The sequence below is a fragment of the Thunnus maccoyii genome, chromosome 15 (assembly GCF_910596095.1).
Source record: "Thunnus maccoyii chromosome 15, fThuMac1.1, whole genome shotgun sequence".
Taxonomy (NCBI): Eukaryota; Metazoa; Chordata; class Actinopteri; order Scombriformes; family Scombridae; genus Thunnus; species Thunnus maccoyii.
Window position 1 is genome coordinate 15,966,782 of NC_056547.1, and position 18,735 is coordinate 15,985,516.

Sequence of the window (18,735 nt, forward strand, 5' to 3'; positions counted from 1 at the left end):
TATTTTACTGATTGGGGGCTATATGTTAGCCAAAAGCCTGTCATTCCAATGTTTGCGTGGGCTTTTCCACTTGGTCGTTGAGGTTTGGTGCCAGGGGTTTATAAGCCATTCTGCACTACAGGGGGGGTATTGAGAGTACACATATTGGCATTGGCATAGGTAGTCGGTAGCCTGAAATAGCATAGTATATGTCCTGTAAATGGTGTTTGAGCCTTGATACCTGATAGGAACTTTCCACAGTGTCTTGTTTTTTTAGCATAGCTAAATAGCATAGCTAAATTTTTTTATGCAAGTCGGGAATATATAGTAGGTTTAACTTATTTAACATTTATAAAATATGTACATATATGACTCAGTACATTCCTAAGTCTCAAGAGTGAATGTCCTGTCCTGTTGCTGCCCAAACACTAAGAGGAAGACCTTTTTATGATCTTCATGTTGAAGACATGCCTGATTCATGCTAACAACTAAAACCAGTTAGCTTGTCATTATCATCAACAATTATCACAAGTGAAAAAAATAGTGTAATATCGCTGCCTCATTGAGTTTTGTTAAAAAAAAAACTCACTTGGGGAAAAAAAATCTAGTCAAATTTCCACATCAATGTACTTTAAAAACACTTTTACTAAATTCATTGGGGTATATTTCAAATCTCCTTGCACTGTGGGGCTTGAAAATGTATTTGATATGCTATCTCATTAATTTAGAATCAAAAACACTCCTGCTTCTCTCTTCTCCCCCCTCCAGTGTTCAACAGCCACGGTAAAGCAGGGACAAGGGAGAGTCCGAGGCCCAAGGCTGGGACTCACGGCAGGGACGCGCCTGCCCCGCCACTGCCACCTCCTCCGCCTCCACCTCCGCCCCTCCTGAGGGAGCGCAGCGAGCGGGCAGAGGCACGGGAGCACGCTAGGGTGCAGCAGGCCATGGCCAGCGGTCGAGGCTCAGCCAACGGGCTGCCGTCGAGGAGAGCTGCCGAGGAGCTTCGCAAGCAGGTATGGCCGAGAGCACCCAGCTATTACAACACAGTGGACTTTAGAAAAGATGACAGGGCTGTATATGCTAAATATCACATGGAAAGGACAGAGGGAGAGGATGAAAGCTTCCCCCCTGGTGAAGAGGAGAGCTTGGAAAATGTGAAGTATTCTCCTACAGAGTAATTTCTATGGCAGGTAAATGGTTTGCATTAGCTGTAGTGCAATTGGAGATACTCTGGAATATTCTGTATGAAGAGGCTCAAGGTGCAGCATGCTTGTTTGGCTGTTAAACCCATTTGAAATCCCCTCTCTCTCTTGACTCTTTTCTGCATTTACCCATTTGCCACATCCTCTTTTTATCTTCCTCTTAGTGATTTCTCCTAACTACTCCTGCGCCTTACTTGTCTCCCTCCTGTACTTTGTTTTTATTGCTGGTTTCCCCTTCTCTCTTGCATTCTCAATTGTCTCCCTTTGAGTTTTTTTGCATTTCCCATCTCCTTATTTCCTCTCCTTTTCTCTCCTCTCTCCTCTCTTCTCTTCTCCATCCATTGTGTCTGGTAGAGTAATGATTGTGTTTTGGCCTGCCGCAACTGCATCTATATTTAGTAGTGCTGGCTAGGGGCTGTGAAAGCCTGCCTCCCTCTCCATGGCACTTAGCAGGTTTCAAGGAACCTCACCAAGTGAAAGAGAAGGAGGAGAAGGGCTAGAGATTGCTTTAGTTAGGAGGCTACTGTTTTTATGATCACATTAGCTGATCAAAAGAAACATCTCGTTCTTCATCTTTCTTGTTCCCTTTTCCTTCTTTTCTTGTCTTCTTCTTCTCCATTACCTCTCCTGCCTTTCCCTTTCTGGTGAACGCCATTCCTCTATCTAGTGTTGTTGTTGTTGTTGTTGTTGTTGTAGTAATCGGCTGCTGCTGATGCAGACTCAGGCATGTGCTTCAGGTTTTTTAAAGTGGCTGGAATTGTCCAGCAAAACCAACAATGAATCTCAATGAGAGTGACTGCCTGCCAAGACAAACTTCAGCCTCACTTACTCACAAGTCTTTGTTCCATGGCTCTTCCTCTACTCTCTCTCTCTCTCTCTCTCTTTCAATTCACTGTTGGCACCCAGCATGATTCTTTTGATTCCTCTCATACTGTGTATTTTGTTTCCCCCCCCCCCCCCTGTACTCTCATTCCACCTTTCTCTCTTTATATCCCCAGCTCTCTAAGTCGCTTTCACTCATTTTCTCTTCACGCTCCCACTTTCTATGTCTCCCTGCTCCTGTGTCAAACAGACGGATCTTGCCCTTGACAACATGGCTCCAATCATTTGGAAGGATTAGGGCTTTTTTTTTTTTTTTTTTTTATTCCCTTCCTCACTCTCCCTCCAATTAGCATGAACAGTATGTGTGTTAACCATGTGTGTTCGGGACACACACACACACACACACTTATACACACTTATACACACGACCAACTGTGAAAATACAGGCTAAGCCATATAAAAGGTTAAGTGATTATGTAGTCGTAAAACGAACTCAGGGTTGTGTGTGTAAAACCGAAGGGTAAAGGCATTATCATAATTCAATTCACCGTGATTCAGTTCTCCTTAATTTAATAGCAGCTTGTATCAACAAAATACACGCACCGTAACGGGACCTTTTTATAAAACAATATGTTTCCATCCATTTTAATTAAATAACAAAAGCGGAGATGTCAGCAAAGCAGCTGTACACGGCAGCAAGCGCAGGTGGGGTGCGTAGGGCCAAACCATTTAGCCGACTCGGCATCATTTGAAAAAGGCTGCACTTTCTTGTTTAGTTGTTTGTCCTTTGTCCTCATCCATCCTCAATTAACCTCCCTCATGCTACTACAGCATGGAGAGAAAAAAAAAAAAAAGCAGAATACCAATAAGAATTAAGCGCTCACTGAAGATTACATAATGTGTTTCCCTCTCTTCTTTTGTAATAGCGACTGTATGTAAATCTCTCCCTGTAAGTTTGTGGAAGGGCTTTCGCATCGTGTGTATTATTAGTGCCAGGCCATGGTGACCTTTCTCTAGCTGCTTAAAAGTCAACCTGCCCAGGGCCGCATTGCATCGCACCATAATAAGACAGCAGAGGGGGGAAAGAAGGCTTAAGCCGGATTTATGCCTCGCCAGTCGAGGTGTTCTGGCGGTCGCACCGTAAATGACTCTGGCATCGGAATTGATTTATAGTTCAGCATAAGATTTAACCCGTTGAGTGTCGTAGTATCAGCGTAACACTTGATGGATGTGTTATACGCTGTCGGGCTGTGTCATGCATGATAATACAGTATATACCCACAGTAATTGTGTTTACAGTATTTCATTCTCCTGGAGATAGAGACAGTTATGGTGAGGAAATGGGTTTGCAAGATTTTTCTTTATTTGTTGTTTTTTTTTCCTCTCACCTTGCTCCTTGTTTTCTTCACTGTCAGGAAGCTATTGCATCAGAAACACATTGGAGAAAACAGAGTAGCCAAAACTGAACAGTCACATTTCTCATGGCCCCCATGTGGTGTCTTTGTTGCTTTGATATATTGTTGCATTTTGAAACAGGTGCACGTCAGCAGCACCAGCAGTACCTAAGGTGGAGCTAGAGCCTCCTCATCATCCTGACAAAGTCAAGTATAAATATGGCTCTGAGCATTTGTGATTAAGAATGTGTGTTTGTGTGTGTAAAAGTGTTTGAGGAACAGAATAATACATGCACATCCCCCTCTGCGGCTCGCTTCCCTCATTCAGCAGAGCTTTGCAAGGGTTAAACTTTCTCCTGTCTTCTTCTATCCTCTGGCTGGCCTTCTCTTGCTGTCTGTCTTTCTCTCCCCCCCCCCCCCCCCCTTCTTCTTCTTCTTCTTCTTCTTCTCAGGGACGGCTCCTGCAGATGTTGCCTGTTAAAAATCTTCCTGCCAGGCCTCAGCTGGGCTATAGCAACACATGATGTCATCTAGACCCACCTCCATTTCCCTCCCTCCCTCCCTCCCTTCCCCTCCTTCCCCGGCTCATGTGCGACCGAAATCCACTCCAGTCTCCGACTGCCTGCCTGTGTGTGTGTGTGTGTGTGTGTGTGTGTGTGTGTGTGTGTGTGTGTGTGTGTGTGTGTGTGTGTGTGTGTGTGTGTGTGTTCTATTTTTTCCCTTTGGCTTCATTGTCTGTCTTGTTCTGTTCATCGTCCTTTTCATTTCTGTTTGAATTCACTTTGCCAGTGGAGCAGGAGAGAACTTCCATTTTCTTTTTTTCTGTCTTTCTTTCTTTCTCTCTTTTTTCTTTCTTTCTTTCTTTCTTTCTTTCTTTCTTTTTCTTTTCTTCCCTCCTTCCTTCCCCAGCTCTTCCTCACCTGCCTCTTTCCTCTGCCTTCTATTTTCTCCTCACGTCATCAATCTCTTGCCATCCTCCTTTTCCACCAGACCAAATAATTAAAGAGAGAGAAGTAAGGCAGACTTGCGGAGCCCCCCATGAAGAGAACAGGTCCTCTGAGCCCTCCTGTGGCAGGAAGTGGTCATGACAGTGTGTCTCTTGGATTCAACGCTTTGTCAGCAAACTGTAGCTGACAGATATGGTAGCTGTCTGGACAACTGCTGCTTTAGCACTTACTATTTCAGTGCCAGTGTAACACTAAATAAACTTTCATAGTGGACTTTCCATTGAAATGGCTCATAAAACATTAGAAATAAGTCAGTTTGAATTTGTGAGATTATGTGTCAGATTAGAAGGCAACATTAGGATTGGATTAGGCGACGCCTGCTGAGCCTTCATTTATCCACTTATACTGTTGCTGCATTCTCCTCTCCTCACTCCTTCTCAATGCCACGTCTTTTCTCCCTCTCTGACTGTCACCCTGTGTTTTTCCATTGTGAGCAGGAGCGTGTGTGTGTGTGCGTGTGTGTCGGGGGAATGATTGACGGAGGTAGGGTTAGGTTTCAGTCCCCCCTTATCTTTTAATGGCCTGGTCTTTGTGTCGGCCCCCCGCCACCTGAGACGAACACAATACAATACATGCGCACGCGCACACACACATACACACACACACACATATGCACACAAGTGTGACACGAGAGCCCTTCAAAGGCAAACCTGTCAATGGGCCGGCTGTCACCTCCCTCCTGTGGCGCCCCGGCTGTGATTGATAACTCCATCTCTCCCATCCTCCCTCCTTTCTTGCTTCTGTGTTTCACTTCCAGCTGGTCCAGGCAGAAAGACACAGATACTGTAGATATATGGCAGCAAAAAAATGATATTAGACTCAGATTTTAATCTGTTCTCTAATGATAATCAGGACTCTATGAAGTCTTATGTTTAAAAAAGGTATCTCCCCCTACTTTGCATGGATAATTTGGAAATTTTGCTTCTATTGAAAATATGTTATATAATAGATGTACTCAAACATAATAGGATGTTTACCAGTTATGTTAATACAACTAGAGCCACATGAACACCACCTTAACCCCAAATATCAGCAGCCAAGTATTGATCTTGAACTTTGCAAGATCTCCTAACTCTCTGTAGGGCCTTCTCACACTCACACACACACCAATGAGAGAGACAGAAGAAGGAAAAGGGAATGAGAAACTCCTGGCAGCATAGAAAGTGGGCCATGAAAACAACATGAGGACGAGGTGGGAGAGAAAGTGGATATTCTTAGAAATGCATACGGGGGAAATAAAAGAGTAGAAGAAAGGAAAAGCTGGGAGTGAAGTAATGGCAAGTAAAAGAGAATAAAAAGGGAGACTGAAAAAGACCAGGCCTAAAACAGAAAGACAGACAAAATGTAGTTTTACACAATGGATTTTAACATCTACTGGATCAGTGGTAAAGCTCTTTCCACCGAGGGAGAGGGTGACCATGTGTCTTCCCACAGCTGTAGCGAGTGAGCCAGCCATGGAAGCAGACAGCACTGTACTAAACCTCTGATCTACAGCTGGGGGCCTCAAAGACTAAACACACACATTTATGTGCACGTACACACTCACTCGCTTTTTTTTTTTTTTCTCTCTATCTCTCCCACATGCACACACATAAACACACACGCAGGACTTTTATTCATAGCACAAAAATTGAATTATAGTATTTAAGGAAACCCATAGCAAATAAAAGGCTGTTTTTATGTGCCTGGATGGGATTTTATTCCATCCCAGTGACCCCACCTCCTACCTCATACTGTCCAGCCATCTGCTAGTGGAAACCATGGGCCATCCATCCCTTCTTTCCTTGTCATTTCTAGCATATCTTTTTTTTCTGCCACTTCTAAATTGTTTTTTATCTCAGGCTGTTGTGGTTTTGGTTTGAACATATCCTTTTCTAAATCTCAGCTTTTGTGTTGACAGCAGTTTGAGCTGCACTGCTGTGTTTGAAAATAATCTAGACAGTTGATTGGTCCTTTAATGAATAGCGTAGGTTTCCACAAATAGCTTTGGTCTGACCGGCCAAATGTTTTACCACAGAGCTAGCATCTGAATGTTTGGCTTCTTCATTGTGGAGTGTGGGTGCACCCGCGCATGTACAGTGTCTTGTTGTTTCTGAATATAGAATTTTATCTAAGTGGATACATTTTTGGAAACTTGTGCATTTTAGATGAATTTGCTGCAGTAATATTTTACTTCACATGTATCTCACCTTTCAGGACTCTTTCAGAGATTACTGCATATTCATTACATGATCGATTCAAAGCCTTGTAGTAAAATTCTTGATCCTATTCCTAATATGTCTCCCATGCATTCTTTCTGTTGACCTCAGGTCTCTAAAGTGAACGGGCTGACGCGGGCGGGCTCGGCACAAGCCGTCAGTGGTGCCAAGAAGAGCCGCGACTTCCGATTGCCGTCCAAAACTGTGAAGAAGTACACAGCCACCGTGTCCAAGGGCCATGTCACCTACACCAAAGCCAAACAGAAAGAACTAGGCAAGAAAACCAAACTCAGCAGCAGCAACAAACACAACAGCGCCGCCTCGGCATCATCGTCAGCGAACAATCACAATCAGCACAGCCAGCCAGCAGCCAGCAATGGGCTGGCCAACTCAGGAAAAGCAGTGGCACCAGCCCACCACAGCAATGCAAAAACCCGCAAACAGGTGCTACTATCCAATGGCCTGCACAATGTTGGCGTCCGCCTCAATGGCAGGCTAAATGGGCAGCGGCACAACACCCTGGCCAAGGAGGACGGGCAGAGACAGTGCCAGCAGGGCCAGGGGGAGTGCCCAGGTCGAGAGGGACTGCGTAACTCCAAGCGGCGTCTGGAGGTGGTGCTCAATTCAGTGGGGACAGGGGCTGTTGAGCAAAAGGCCAAAACCCCCGGCACTGAGGCCAAGAAGGCCAAGCTTCAACCCACGCCTCTGGAGACGCGCAGCAGCAGCAAGAAGGTAGCCAATCAAGAAAAAGCTGCCACGCAAACTACCACCCCTACCACTCCAGTTTCTAATGGACATGTATCAGAAACACCCTCTTCTCCCACACAAACTCCACCCGCTACTCCACTTCCACCTCCTACTCCCCCACCTCAACAAACCCCGCCTTCTTCTATACCAGCAGCCAATGTGGAGCCGGTGAACCAGCGACCTAAGCGGGCATCGGCCGGCAAGCTGATGTTGATCCGACAAGCACAGCAGCAGCAGAGCAGGTCTCATAGTCGGAGCTCCTGCTCTTCCTCCCCTTCATCAGGCCAGAATCACCCACAGATCCCGAGTCGCGCAAGCACTACCTCAGACCCCCAACAAACCTCTGTCTCCTCCTCCACCACCACTTCCTCTCTGCTTACTTCCACCAACAGCCCCGGACAGCTCAAACCAGCAGCACTGCGGCCTGCTGACCGTGACAAGGAGTGGGAGCGTGAGAAAGAGATTGTGCGCCAGAAGGAGCGCGAGCAGGAGAAGGAGTGGGATTGGCAGCGGAGCAGGCCAGAGGGCTGGGCAGCGCTGGGTGAAGTCCCCGTCTTCCGGCCAACGCCGCGGGAGTTCCAGGACCCCCTGGTGTACTTGGATGCGGTGAGGGAACAGGCCGAAGCGGCTGGCATGTGCCGCGTGGTGCCACCATCAGACTGGCGGCCGGAGTGCAAGCTGAGCGAGGAGATGCGTTTTGTTACACAGGCGCAGAGGGTCCACATGCTGGGACGGCGCTGGGGCCCCAATGTGCAGCGGCTGGCCTGCATCCGGAAGCACCTCAAATCTCAGGGCATTACCATGGATGAGCCACCTGTCATTGGTAAGTGAGCCAGACAGAAAGGCACACATATATGTGAATGCACACAAGGCTATTTAATCAGTAAAACTCCTTCCTGAATTAATTGAATTACCCAAGCAATTAGCAATAAGAACCCAGTCACACCATTTCAAAACGAGGCCTCTCAGTCTCTACATTTGTGGTTGTTTCTCTCTCACAGCTTTCGTTGAATGTAAACATAAGAAAGTCATAAAAGAGATATAGTACATCAAAAGAAAATCATGTACAATTACAGAAAACACGTGTCTACTTTCTCTTGACAAAAGCAGCCAGTAAGCAAGCAGCACAAATATTGCTATTTCCATTGGCATCAGTGGTGCTTTGAAAGCTTCAGTGGCATTCCACCTGATTTTATCTCCCCGTTTATGGATGACAATAACAATGTGGACCAACTCGGCAAGGGGCCTGATGGGCCACAAAAACAATATTTCCCCCAGATTGCCATGTCACCTTCCATTTCTCACTATGACATTAGCACCCTATGAGCCATTAAACAGCTGCAGCTCAGTCAGAAACTGTACGTGTATGTTCTCTTTATGTGAAAATGCATGCACCCAATGCATGCATAAGGATGTTTGTTTCATTTAGATGGTTTTCACTGGTTTATATTCAGCATGTGCTTGATTCTCCACCTTTTATGTGTTAGCTGTTTTTGTATACAGCTGTATTCAGATCAGCAGAGTGAGAATACAGTTGGTATGCGGCTGTTAGCCAGAGAGACCTGGCAGCCAGTGACCCACAGTGAAGTGGCTTTAGCCAGCCAGGATGTTCTTGTTCCAAATGACTTCCCTTACTGTGCCCAGCAGATCAGTTCTACATTAACAGTAATTTGTGTCCCTGTTTGGCAAAATGAGGGGCTCAGATGATTTTGAAAAGCGATAGCTCAATTGGCCGTTTCAAATCAAATGAACTGGGTTGGAGGAAATGGCATGTATAGCCAAAGGAGCAGATGCTCCGAGATGGAATCCTTCTTGATTTGACTTGATTTAATTTCGTTTGGACAAGTGAAAGCAGACTATTTCCCTGTTTACATGTAGCATTGTTGGGTGGGCCAAAATGTCTGTTATTGAAAACCTTTGATTGATTTTTAATAATCAATAGACCCTTTTCACAGCAGACATTTTGAACTGTCAGAGCAGGAAACCAGGAAACCGATACCAGAGCCCTGGAAGTGGATTGCAGCCATTATTAATGTTAATTCCACCTGTGTTTTTCCTGCTTTGACAAGTCAAAATGTCTGCTGTGAAAAAGATCTATTGTACAAGTTTATACCACTGTGAGCCCACTCATCGTTCTCTATCTGAATTAACCTTCTTTCTTCTTCTGCTCCACGCAGGTGGCTGTGAAGTGGACCTGGCACGTTTTTTCCAGCTCATCAATGACATGGGCGGCATGCAGCAGGTGATGGACCTGAAGAAGTGGACCAAGCTGGCCGACCTTCTGCGCATCCCCAAGTCAGCACAGGACCGGCTGGCCAAGCTGCAAGAGGCTTACCTCCAGTACGTGCTCTCCTATGACTCACTCACCTCCGAGGAGCGCATCCGACTGCAGGCCGAGGTGCTGCAGGAGAAAAAGCAGTTGGAGTCGCGTCGGGGACCTCTGGAGGGTCTCTTGGACTCCTCAGCACCTACCGCGCTAGTGCTGCCACGCTATGAGCCCAAGAATGGGCTTGTAGGTGGGGTGGTAGGAGGGGCAACAGGGAACCACCGCACCAATGGAGTGTATCATCGTCTGAAGGAGTTGGAGGCTCAGGTCAAAGCGGGCCGGCGCCGGCTCTTCGCTCAGGAAAAACAAGGCAAAGAGGACAGGCAGCATGGGGAGGAGCAGGAGGAGGAGGAGAGGGGTATTCTCGGTGACCAGCACAAATGTATTTACAAGGTGAGGATGAAGAAGACATTTGCTGTTAATGGCACACATTTGAAGCATACAGACAAGAGGCACGTAAGTGTACCTTTTGTTTTTGTTCTTTTCTCTTTTTTTTTTCTAAAATAGGTTTTATAATCTTAAGTCATTAAATGCTGTACATTAACAACTGTTAACTCATATTGAATTTTGTTTTAGTGTCATTTCTATGACTATGAAGTTGAACATGAACTATTTTTGTACCAGCAGTAGCACTAAAGCATGGAAACTGATTGACTTTGTTTTAATGATCGAAGTCGGCACTAATTTTAATTATTGTTAGTGTTGTTTTCATTTTGATCAAAGAGAAATCTTGTTATACAAAAACCCACACATAGAAATACACCTAGCCAAATGTCTGTCATTTAACTTAACTACAACACAGCAAATTATAATTCACAAGATCTGATCAACTATAATCAACTATGATAGTTGGTTTAGTTTAGTTTGACTTGATTTAGCTGTTTGTTTGTGTTTGTTAAAATGTTGTCATTGGCACCATTATGATATTGATGATATCCACATTGTCTTGTTTACATGGTAAATGCCAGCGTGATGTAGCAGTCTTCAAATGGCCCAGATGTCTGCCAGCTCTTTACTATCTGAACTAAAACTAATGTCGCACACACAGTCTACACTCTTCATAGTAACACCACTAAAGTTGGGAGTGTATCACTGTAGCACTTAAGTGACAAAATATGTGCCCTATCTTCAGAGAGAGCTAAGCTGTGCTAGAAAATTGTTGCACTGTGACTGTTTTTCTCTTAGCAAGAATGTTTCCGTGGTATTGACTGCAAAGATGTTAATCCCTATTGGAATTCTTATTTAGTGTTCTTGGTAACATTATCGTGCTGTTAACTCTCATAGTTTGTGGTGTAGAAAAGCAAACACAAGAGATTTTCACAACTGTTTACATGGAGTGATACTTCAGTGTGTCACTTAGCTGCATTACAAAGGCCTGGATTTTGGTGTGAGAGTAAGGGGCAGCAGTTTTTGTACCTCACACGTTTTGTGGTTTCGTTAAATGTTTCTGTGCAGCTGTGTGTGTGGTAAGGTGGTCAGTAGTTTTTGTTGTGTGTGTGTGTGTGTATGCAGTCACACACAAGGTGCACTCCCACCTCCTCAGCCCGCTGGCAGCTGTGTTGATTCTGGCTGGCTGAAATGTAGGTCAGAGAGAAGACAGCCCCCAAAACCAACCCATGTCCCGCCCGCCCCCCCCCCCCCCCCCCCCCCCCCCCCCCCTCCTTTAAACCCCGCCTCCTCCAGCTCTGTCCGCTCTCTCATATCCTTTAATCCACCCTCTCCACATGTCTCCTCTCCTTCAGCCCGTGCCCTTGCTCTTAGCTATTTCCTTATATCTCCAGTCCTCTCCACAACCCTCTTTCCCTCCTCATACACCGATCCCCCCCCCTTACCAAACCCTCTGCCAACCCCTGTCTACACCAGCCTTTAAACACAGGCAAGCCACGTGTGCAAATACATACATGCCTCACACACACTGTATGCCCAAAAACTTCCTACTCTTGATATATCACAAAAAACTTGTATGCACATTATTTTTGTGCCACGGCCTCCTGATGGGCTGTAATTATTTATATAATTAAGATAACTTTGTTTCTGTGTTGGCTCTCTCTCACTCTGCACAATACTCCACCCAACTCCAATCTGGATCCCATTTGATCCCCCCCCTCCCCACCTTCCCCTCCTAGTTCCTTTGGTAACTAAATCTCTCTATACTACCTCCCTCTGAAGAACAAAGATATTGTCAACAGACTTGACCCAGTACAATCCAAAGCCTTAGGAATTATACAGTAGAAGTACCATTCCAGGTAGTGACATGTGAATGGCTGTCACCATCCTGACAGGACAGGCTTGTCTAAATATGGCTCATCACTTTCCTCCACGGCTCAGATTTGTATGCATTTTTCACAAGAGTGGCCCCCAACAGGAGGTTATATTTCACTTTTTCTATCAAGAGAACAAAGTGCACGTCAAGAGTATAATTAGCTCAAATTACACCAGGAAAGGCTCGGATAAGTGCCGCTACTGTCTGGCCCAAAGAACGTCTTGTCAGTACTAGGTCGCTTGTATGCTGTATTGTTTAACTGCATTATTTTATAACTGTGTTACTATTGTGTACAATAGTGTAAAAATAAAAGTTTTAATAAGGTCAGTTGCTATGTAAAAACATCTGGACACCTAATAAGGAAAAAAAAAAGACAAACTGTCACTGTGAGGATGAGGAATCTGTGAGGTCATCTTTCAGCAGAAACAGTACATCTCCAGATGTACTGCAGATTTATGGTCACCTTCAAAGCTGCTCTTTAGCAGGAGTGTCCAAGGGAGAGAGGGTCAAGTCCAGGGGAAATGTATAGAGGAGGCACAGAGGTGAAGCCTTACACTGTAGCCACACATATACACACAAACAGTTGATACGTTTGTCTGTGCACATACATTCATTCTGTTGACCATATGTTTTCCCTCTGACTTTTTGACTCAAACAAACATGTGTTAGGAAAGAGGATTCCCTTTTTTCCATGTCCAAAGATCATAAATATGTGGATTGGAGTCTGGTGTTGTTTCTTGTTCCCCTTGGACCCTTTCAGCATGCTGTGACTCATGATGTTTAATGTGTCTTTGTTGCAGGGGAAATCGGTGTCTTTGACGAACTTCTTCAGGATAGCCCGGAACACCATGACCATGTGCTTTAACAAGGAACCAGGGGCTGCTGAGGTCGAGGTTAGCATGCTCACATTTCAATTTAACAACTTTTGGATCACCCTGGTAGCTGCAACGTCCCTGGTTCGAGTCGGGCAAGGGATCTTTGTTGCATGTCATACCCGTCTCTCGCTCCCCTTGTTTCCTGTTGGCCTCTTCGCCAATAACTGACTAGTAAAGGCAAAAAAAGTGCCAAAGAAATAAAAAATTAAAAACTCATATTAAATGTTAACCGCACTGTCAACAACAGCTCCTAGTAGCTTGTCTTTGAACTTTTGTGTAAACCTTGGATATTAGTAAATCACCTCAAACATTTACTCTGTTTTCATGTCTAGCAATCTTTGTTCAGTTCGCTGATAACTGCTACGCACACCTGGAACCTGCACCCTGTTTCATGCATTCTTCCACTGATCGGCCAATCTTTTTTTTTTCTCTTGCAGCAAGAGTACTGGAGGATTGTGGAGCAGAGAGACAGCCACGTGGCAGTGCATTGTGGGAAGGTGGACACCAGTACACATGGGAGTGGTTTCCCCACAGGAAAGTCAGAGCCATTTTCAAAGTAAGTACCCCATAGACCTTTATACCACAAAAAAATGTTCTGCCTGCATCGTGAACCTGGGCAGACAAACTTACAGAGAAAATTTTCATGGAGGTTCTCCTGGATTATATCATCTTAGTATTCCCTAGAAATCACCTTTTCCTCTTCTTATTTCCTCAGACATGGATGGAACCTCACTGTCCTCCCCAATAACTCTGGATCCATTCTGAGGCATCTGGGTGCTGTGCCTGGTAAGGACACCTTTGAACTCATCAGTGCATTTGTAAAGGCAGTTTTCTACACAAAAGACTGTAGATGCTGAATATAGGAAGTATCATCTATCACTTTGATTGTAGACCAACCCATAAAATCATGTTAATGCACATACTGGATGCATTTGATTTATGACCTGTCTCTTTCCAGAAAAAAAATGCACATTTAGTTTCATCTATTCAAATGCTTTTCCATTGTTTCCTGTGGATCATCTGCTGCTAGTAATGACCTATATATTTATTTCTCTCTCTTTAAATCCCTCTAATGCCACAGGGGTGACCATTCCCTGGCTAAACATTGGCATGGTCTTTTCTACCTCATGCTGGTCTCGAGACCAAAATCGCCTTCCATATATTGATTACTTACACACTGGTGCTGATTGCATTTGGTAAGTATGTCCTGGGACCTTTCCTCCTCATCACTGGCATTGTATGTGCAAGATCACACTTAAAACTCTGCCTCAATTCTGATGTAAATATTTAAATGTTTGTTAAATTAGCTGGGAGAACCACCAACGGCAACAAATGCTCTTTCCCAAATAAATATGAACATGTGTGTTCATGTCTCCTTCTGTGTGTGTGTGTGTTTCACCAACAGGTATTCTGTCCCTGCTGAGGAGAAGGCTAAGCTGGACAAGGTGGTCCATACACTGCTTCAGGCCAATGGCACCCCAGGACTAGAAATGTTGGAGAAGAACATCATGGTCAGTGTGACTGTGTTTGCAAATGAAAATATATCAATATTACCATCTTCCATCCATGTTACCACTGTCTGAAGCCACTTCACCACCAAAAATGTAGAGTTATAGAAATGTAACATCTTTTTTCTCTCCCCTCCTTCCACTTCGATCTTGTAGATCTCTCCAGAGGTGCTGTGCCGCGAAGGCATCAAGGTTTACCGCACGGTGCAGAGGAGCGGCCAGTTTGTGGTCTGCTTCCCCGGTGCCTTTGTCGCTAAAGTGTGCTGTGGCTACTGCGTGTCAGAGACGGTGCACTTTGCCACACCGCACTGGATGAACCTGGGTTACCAGGCCGCAAAGGTCAGCATATGAGTCAGGGTGGGCAGGTCATGTTGAATTAATAATGGTACATAACTATTACTAATGTGCAATAAGGGATACAAATGTTTTCTTAATATAAAATACACAATCAAAATGACTTGTTGGGTTTCTGTGCAATTAATATTTTGCCTGTGCATTACTGATTTTACATGACAGCTGTTTATTTTATTTCACTCCTGCTTTGTAATGCCTCAACACTGGCCTCCTGTGGACAGAGGCAGTTAAAACTCTGATTTATGTAGAGGTGATTGCAAGAGCTGCCTATATAAATGAAACTGAAATAGATAAATAAACTTAGAACCTCAAGTTTGATTCTCTAATCTGCCAGCGTGTTGAACTTTAAGGAGTAATTGCAGCTGTAAATCTCCCTAGGGGATGTTTTTAGGGGTTTTTTTAGTGATCATGAGCAAGCCTTTTGGAGCATAGGACCTCATTATAGCTGTAATAGCATAGAGGAAAATGTTCTTACTGTCATTATGGGCATTACAATGATGGAAGTACATATACCTTCAGCAATACCATCACATCCCTAACGACAGCAGAGATTGCCCTCAAGGGTAATATGACATTCATACAATGCACAGTATTGAGGTGCAATGCCTGGGAAAAAAAATCTTTTAAATGGTGAACATTTTTTTAGTTTAGAGGCCAAGAAATATTGATCTGAGTGCGCAGAGTGCTTGGTTACACTACAAATCCATTCTTACACACAGAAAAACATTAGCAGCCTTGTTGGAGCGAATTGTTCAACTTGCTTTACTCTTAAGAAACCTTGTACACACATCCATATGTGATGTGCATGAACCGTTGAAACATGGAGATAGACTTGGACACAACTAGTTTCATAAATGACGCTTGTGGAAAAAAATAGTTAAGATATATATTTTTTTAAAAATAGGCTTTATTATTTAATGAGAATCATAAGTTTTGATTTGTTTCCACAGGACCTGAAATGTCGTCGTATAGCCAAACCCTTCTCCATGGAGAAGCTACTGTACCAGATCGCCACAGCCGAGTCCAAGAGGGACAATGGCCTTCTCCTCACCACCATCTCCGCCCTACTCAAAGACCTCAGGTAGGATGCAGCAGTGCACCTACACACAGACATTCACTGCACACTTATACACAACACACTGAAGCTACAAATCCAGTTTTATTAGCCATCGCCACGTAACATCTATTACAGTATGTTGTTTCAGTAGCACGATCAAAGATCTGCACCTCAGAGGGTAGTTGAGTCTTAGAGGCTCTTTAAAAAGAGTTTGCCTCATTTTTCTTAAATCAGCTCAATGAAGTTGCTTGATTACTAGTTTCTTTTTGTTCACTTGCACTGCGAATCAGAAGAAAATCAGAAGAACATTGCTGTTTCGCATAATAATGTTATTTTAAAATGTAGAATTTAGTTCGCAAATAAGAGGTTTTAAAATAATGTACCGTCATTTCAAAATGTGTCACCATAAGTATAACATCCATATTTTTTAGTCCGCTGTGTATGTAATTTTGATCTTAATGATGGTTATTCTCTGCAAAACAGGAACATAGAGATGCGCCAACGGCAGGAACTTTACAAGGCGGGTCTGCTCTCCTCTGCCCGCTACGGCACCCATGATGGCAGCCTGGGGCCTGGTGAGGGACGCAAGAAGCCCCGCGGCAAATGGCTGGCACTGGAGTCCTCAGAGAGACGCTGTCAGATCTGTCAGCATCTCTGCTACTTGTCCATGGTGAGAACACTTTAACAGACAATTGTTTTAAAATATGAAGACTGTTTCCCCCCCCAAAATGCTGTTGTTCCAGTTTGGATAAATTTAGGTACCGCAATACTAAGAGTGTCTGGTTTCTACATCAATGTCTCTGTCTTGGTTTTTGTGTGTGTGTGTGTGTGTAGGTGGTTCAGGAGACTGACAATGTGGTCTTCTGTCTGGAGTGTGCCCTGCGCTATGTGGAGAAGCACAAGTCCTGCAGAGGCCTTAAGATGATGTACCGATACGATGAGGTGAGCTGCAGCCGTCTGTTTCTGCTGTTACAGTTCTCTCTCCATCCAGATGGGGGAGACATCAGCCAGGTTGACACTGGCTACAGGAAGTGGATTATTCATTATGACGGTGTTTATGTTCTGTACTTTGTGGTGCCAGTGCAGTATTTCCTTTAGAGAAGTTATAGATGAACAAAATGATTGTGCAGTGGGTGATTTATTTAAAAAAAAACAAGAAATATTGACATTGTTTAAATGGTAAAATTTTGTCTTCTTCCCCAATCAGGAACAAATCAACAGTTTGGTGAACCAGGTGTGTGGCCGGGCCATGTTAAAGAGTGGTGGCGGCGGTGGCGGTGCAGTCGTTGTCGGAGCAGGAGGAGGGGACCCTTGCCACGGCCTCAGCCCTGCCAAAGCATCGCCGGCCAAGCGAGGTCCCCGAAAGCGCGCCACCGTGGAGGTGTCCCTGGCACGCCTGTCCTCCAGCCACATCCCCAAGGCTGCGGCTGTGTCCTGAGGAGATGCCTCAACATCGTCACCCTGTGCGCTGTGCCCATATCCCGCCCCCAACCCTCCCAGACTCCCTCGATTTTTTACATTAAGCAGGATCACTATCAATCCCTCCTCCACCACCCCATATTTAAGATCTGTTGTTTTTTAGCTTTGAAAATCCCCTCACCTGACCTCAGCCCCCTCCCCATCCTTCTCCAAAAGATATTCACCTCCCCCCTTAGAATGACAGGCTTGTTTATAAAAAAGAAAAAAAGAAAAGCAAGATGTCTTTTTTGCACTAGTGTGAAAGAAGAATTTGTTTTTATTCTTGGATGATTTTAGAATCCCCACCCCCCCTCTTTAAGTCGTCCTTTACAACATTACAAGCATTACAAGTTCACAAGAAGACTTGACGGGCCCTGTTGTACTCTTTACCTCCACCCAACCATCTTCCCTTAACTGAAATGGGTTACATTTGTTACCTTTTTCTTGCATCACTCTTTCCTGCCCTCTTGTCGCCCCTGAGACTGAACCCCATCCTTTCTCATCACGCGTCACTCAACTGTGAACATGGGACGAATGAAAAGGCGGCCTTTTTTTTTTCTCCCCGGTTTTCTGAAATGAAAATGACATCAAGTAGTTACCCAAAGTTTCTCTCTGTCCTTGGTTTGAGGAAGAGGGGTCCTTTTTTATTGTTTATTGATTTTTATTATTTCTTGATGCAGCTGCATTGTTTTAAAAAAAAAAAAAAAGGGGGGGGGGGGGGGTTGGCGACGCGAGGTAAAAACTTGAAAGACAGACGATGTTGGTTTATTGTTGGTTAGCTATGTTTTTTCAACATCTATTTTGAATTTTAGCTTTGTTTTTGCTAGGTTTTTTGCGAGAAGTCTTCTGTGTAATTTTTTTTTTTTTTTTGTCATTGTGGATGTTTCTGTTCGTTGGTGGATGTGAGAGGGGGCAGAGCTACAGCTGCTTGACCTGTGAAAGGTCACCGCTCACCTCACTTCCTGGTAGTATGGAGGGATTCCTCCTTCGCTAGCAAGTGAAAACTGTGCCTGATACTTAGCGAGGAGATCCATTTTATTGGTGCTGTTGGTTATAATTACTGTATAACAACACAAATTAAAATCTGGGGGTTAGCGCCTGCTATCAGCTAACAGCTAGCTCGCGCAACCCCCACCCCACAGGGCAGAAAGGCTTTCAGGCTTTTCTGGTTCTAGATGTGCAATCGTGTTAACATTCCATTCTTCCAGTCCTCTTGTTTCATCTGTACCAGTAAACATTAATTATTATATTATATTATTATTATTATTTTGTGTTTTTTACTTTTGTTGATCTGATGTTATCTCAAGTAGAGCCACTAGTCAAAGAGTGTAAAATGTGAAATATCAAATCCAAGTTTTGTTTTTTTTTTTTTTTTCTTTTGTCTTTTGTTTTTTGGCTTTTGCATTTTTTTCCCTTTTTGCAGATATATTATGAGTGATTTTTTTTTTTTTTTTAGAGAGAGGAAAAACTCCAACACAAACAAAACATCAACTTTTTGTACATAATCCTGTAAATTTCTTTAAATACTTGAGCCTTTTTCTGGGG

At 44.2% G+C, this 18,735-nt stretch overlaps 1 protein-coding gene across 8 annotated transcripts in view; it reads left to right on the forward strand.

The window, feature by feature from the left end:
• The window catches only part of jarid2b (jumonji, AT rich interactive domain 2b), a 107,089-nt gene extending 88,497 nt beyond the window's left edge, over positions 1-18,592 (forward strand). For 7 of the 8 annotated variants that reach the window (XM_042434613.1, XM_042434615.1, XM_042434609.1 and 4 more), the window contains 13 exons: positions 748-992; positions 6,714-8,172; positions 9,527-10,131; positions 12,739-12,831; positions 13,251-13,369; positions 13,529-13,599; positions 13,895-14,009; positions 14,219-14,324; positions 14,478-14,660; positions 15,626-15,756; positions 16,216-16,402; positions 16,567-16,674; positions 16,940-18,592. In XM_042434613.1, coding sequence (XP_042290547.1) covers positions 748-992; positions 6,714-8,172; positions 9,527-10,131; positions 12,739-12,831; positions 13,251-13,369; positions 13,529-13,599; positions 13,895-14,009; positions 14,219-14,324; positions 14,478-14,660; positions 15,626-15,756; positions 16,216-16,402; positions 16,567-16,674; positions 16,940-17,170 — 3,653 coding nt within the window. In that variant the 3' untranslated portion in view covers positions 17,171-18,592. The remainder of the gene's footprint in view (positions 1-747; positions 993-6,713; positions 8,173-9,526; positions 10,132-12,738; positions 12,832-13,250; positions 13,370-13,528; positions 13,600-13,894; positions 14,010-14,218; positions 14,325-14,477; positions 14,661-15,625; positions 15,757-16,215; positions 16,403-16,566; positions 16,675-16,939) is intronic. The other variant, XM_042434610.1, reaches the window with a different exon arrangement.
• The last annotated feature ends 143 nt before the right edge of the window (positions 18,593-18,735 follow it).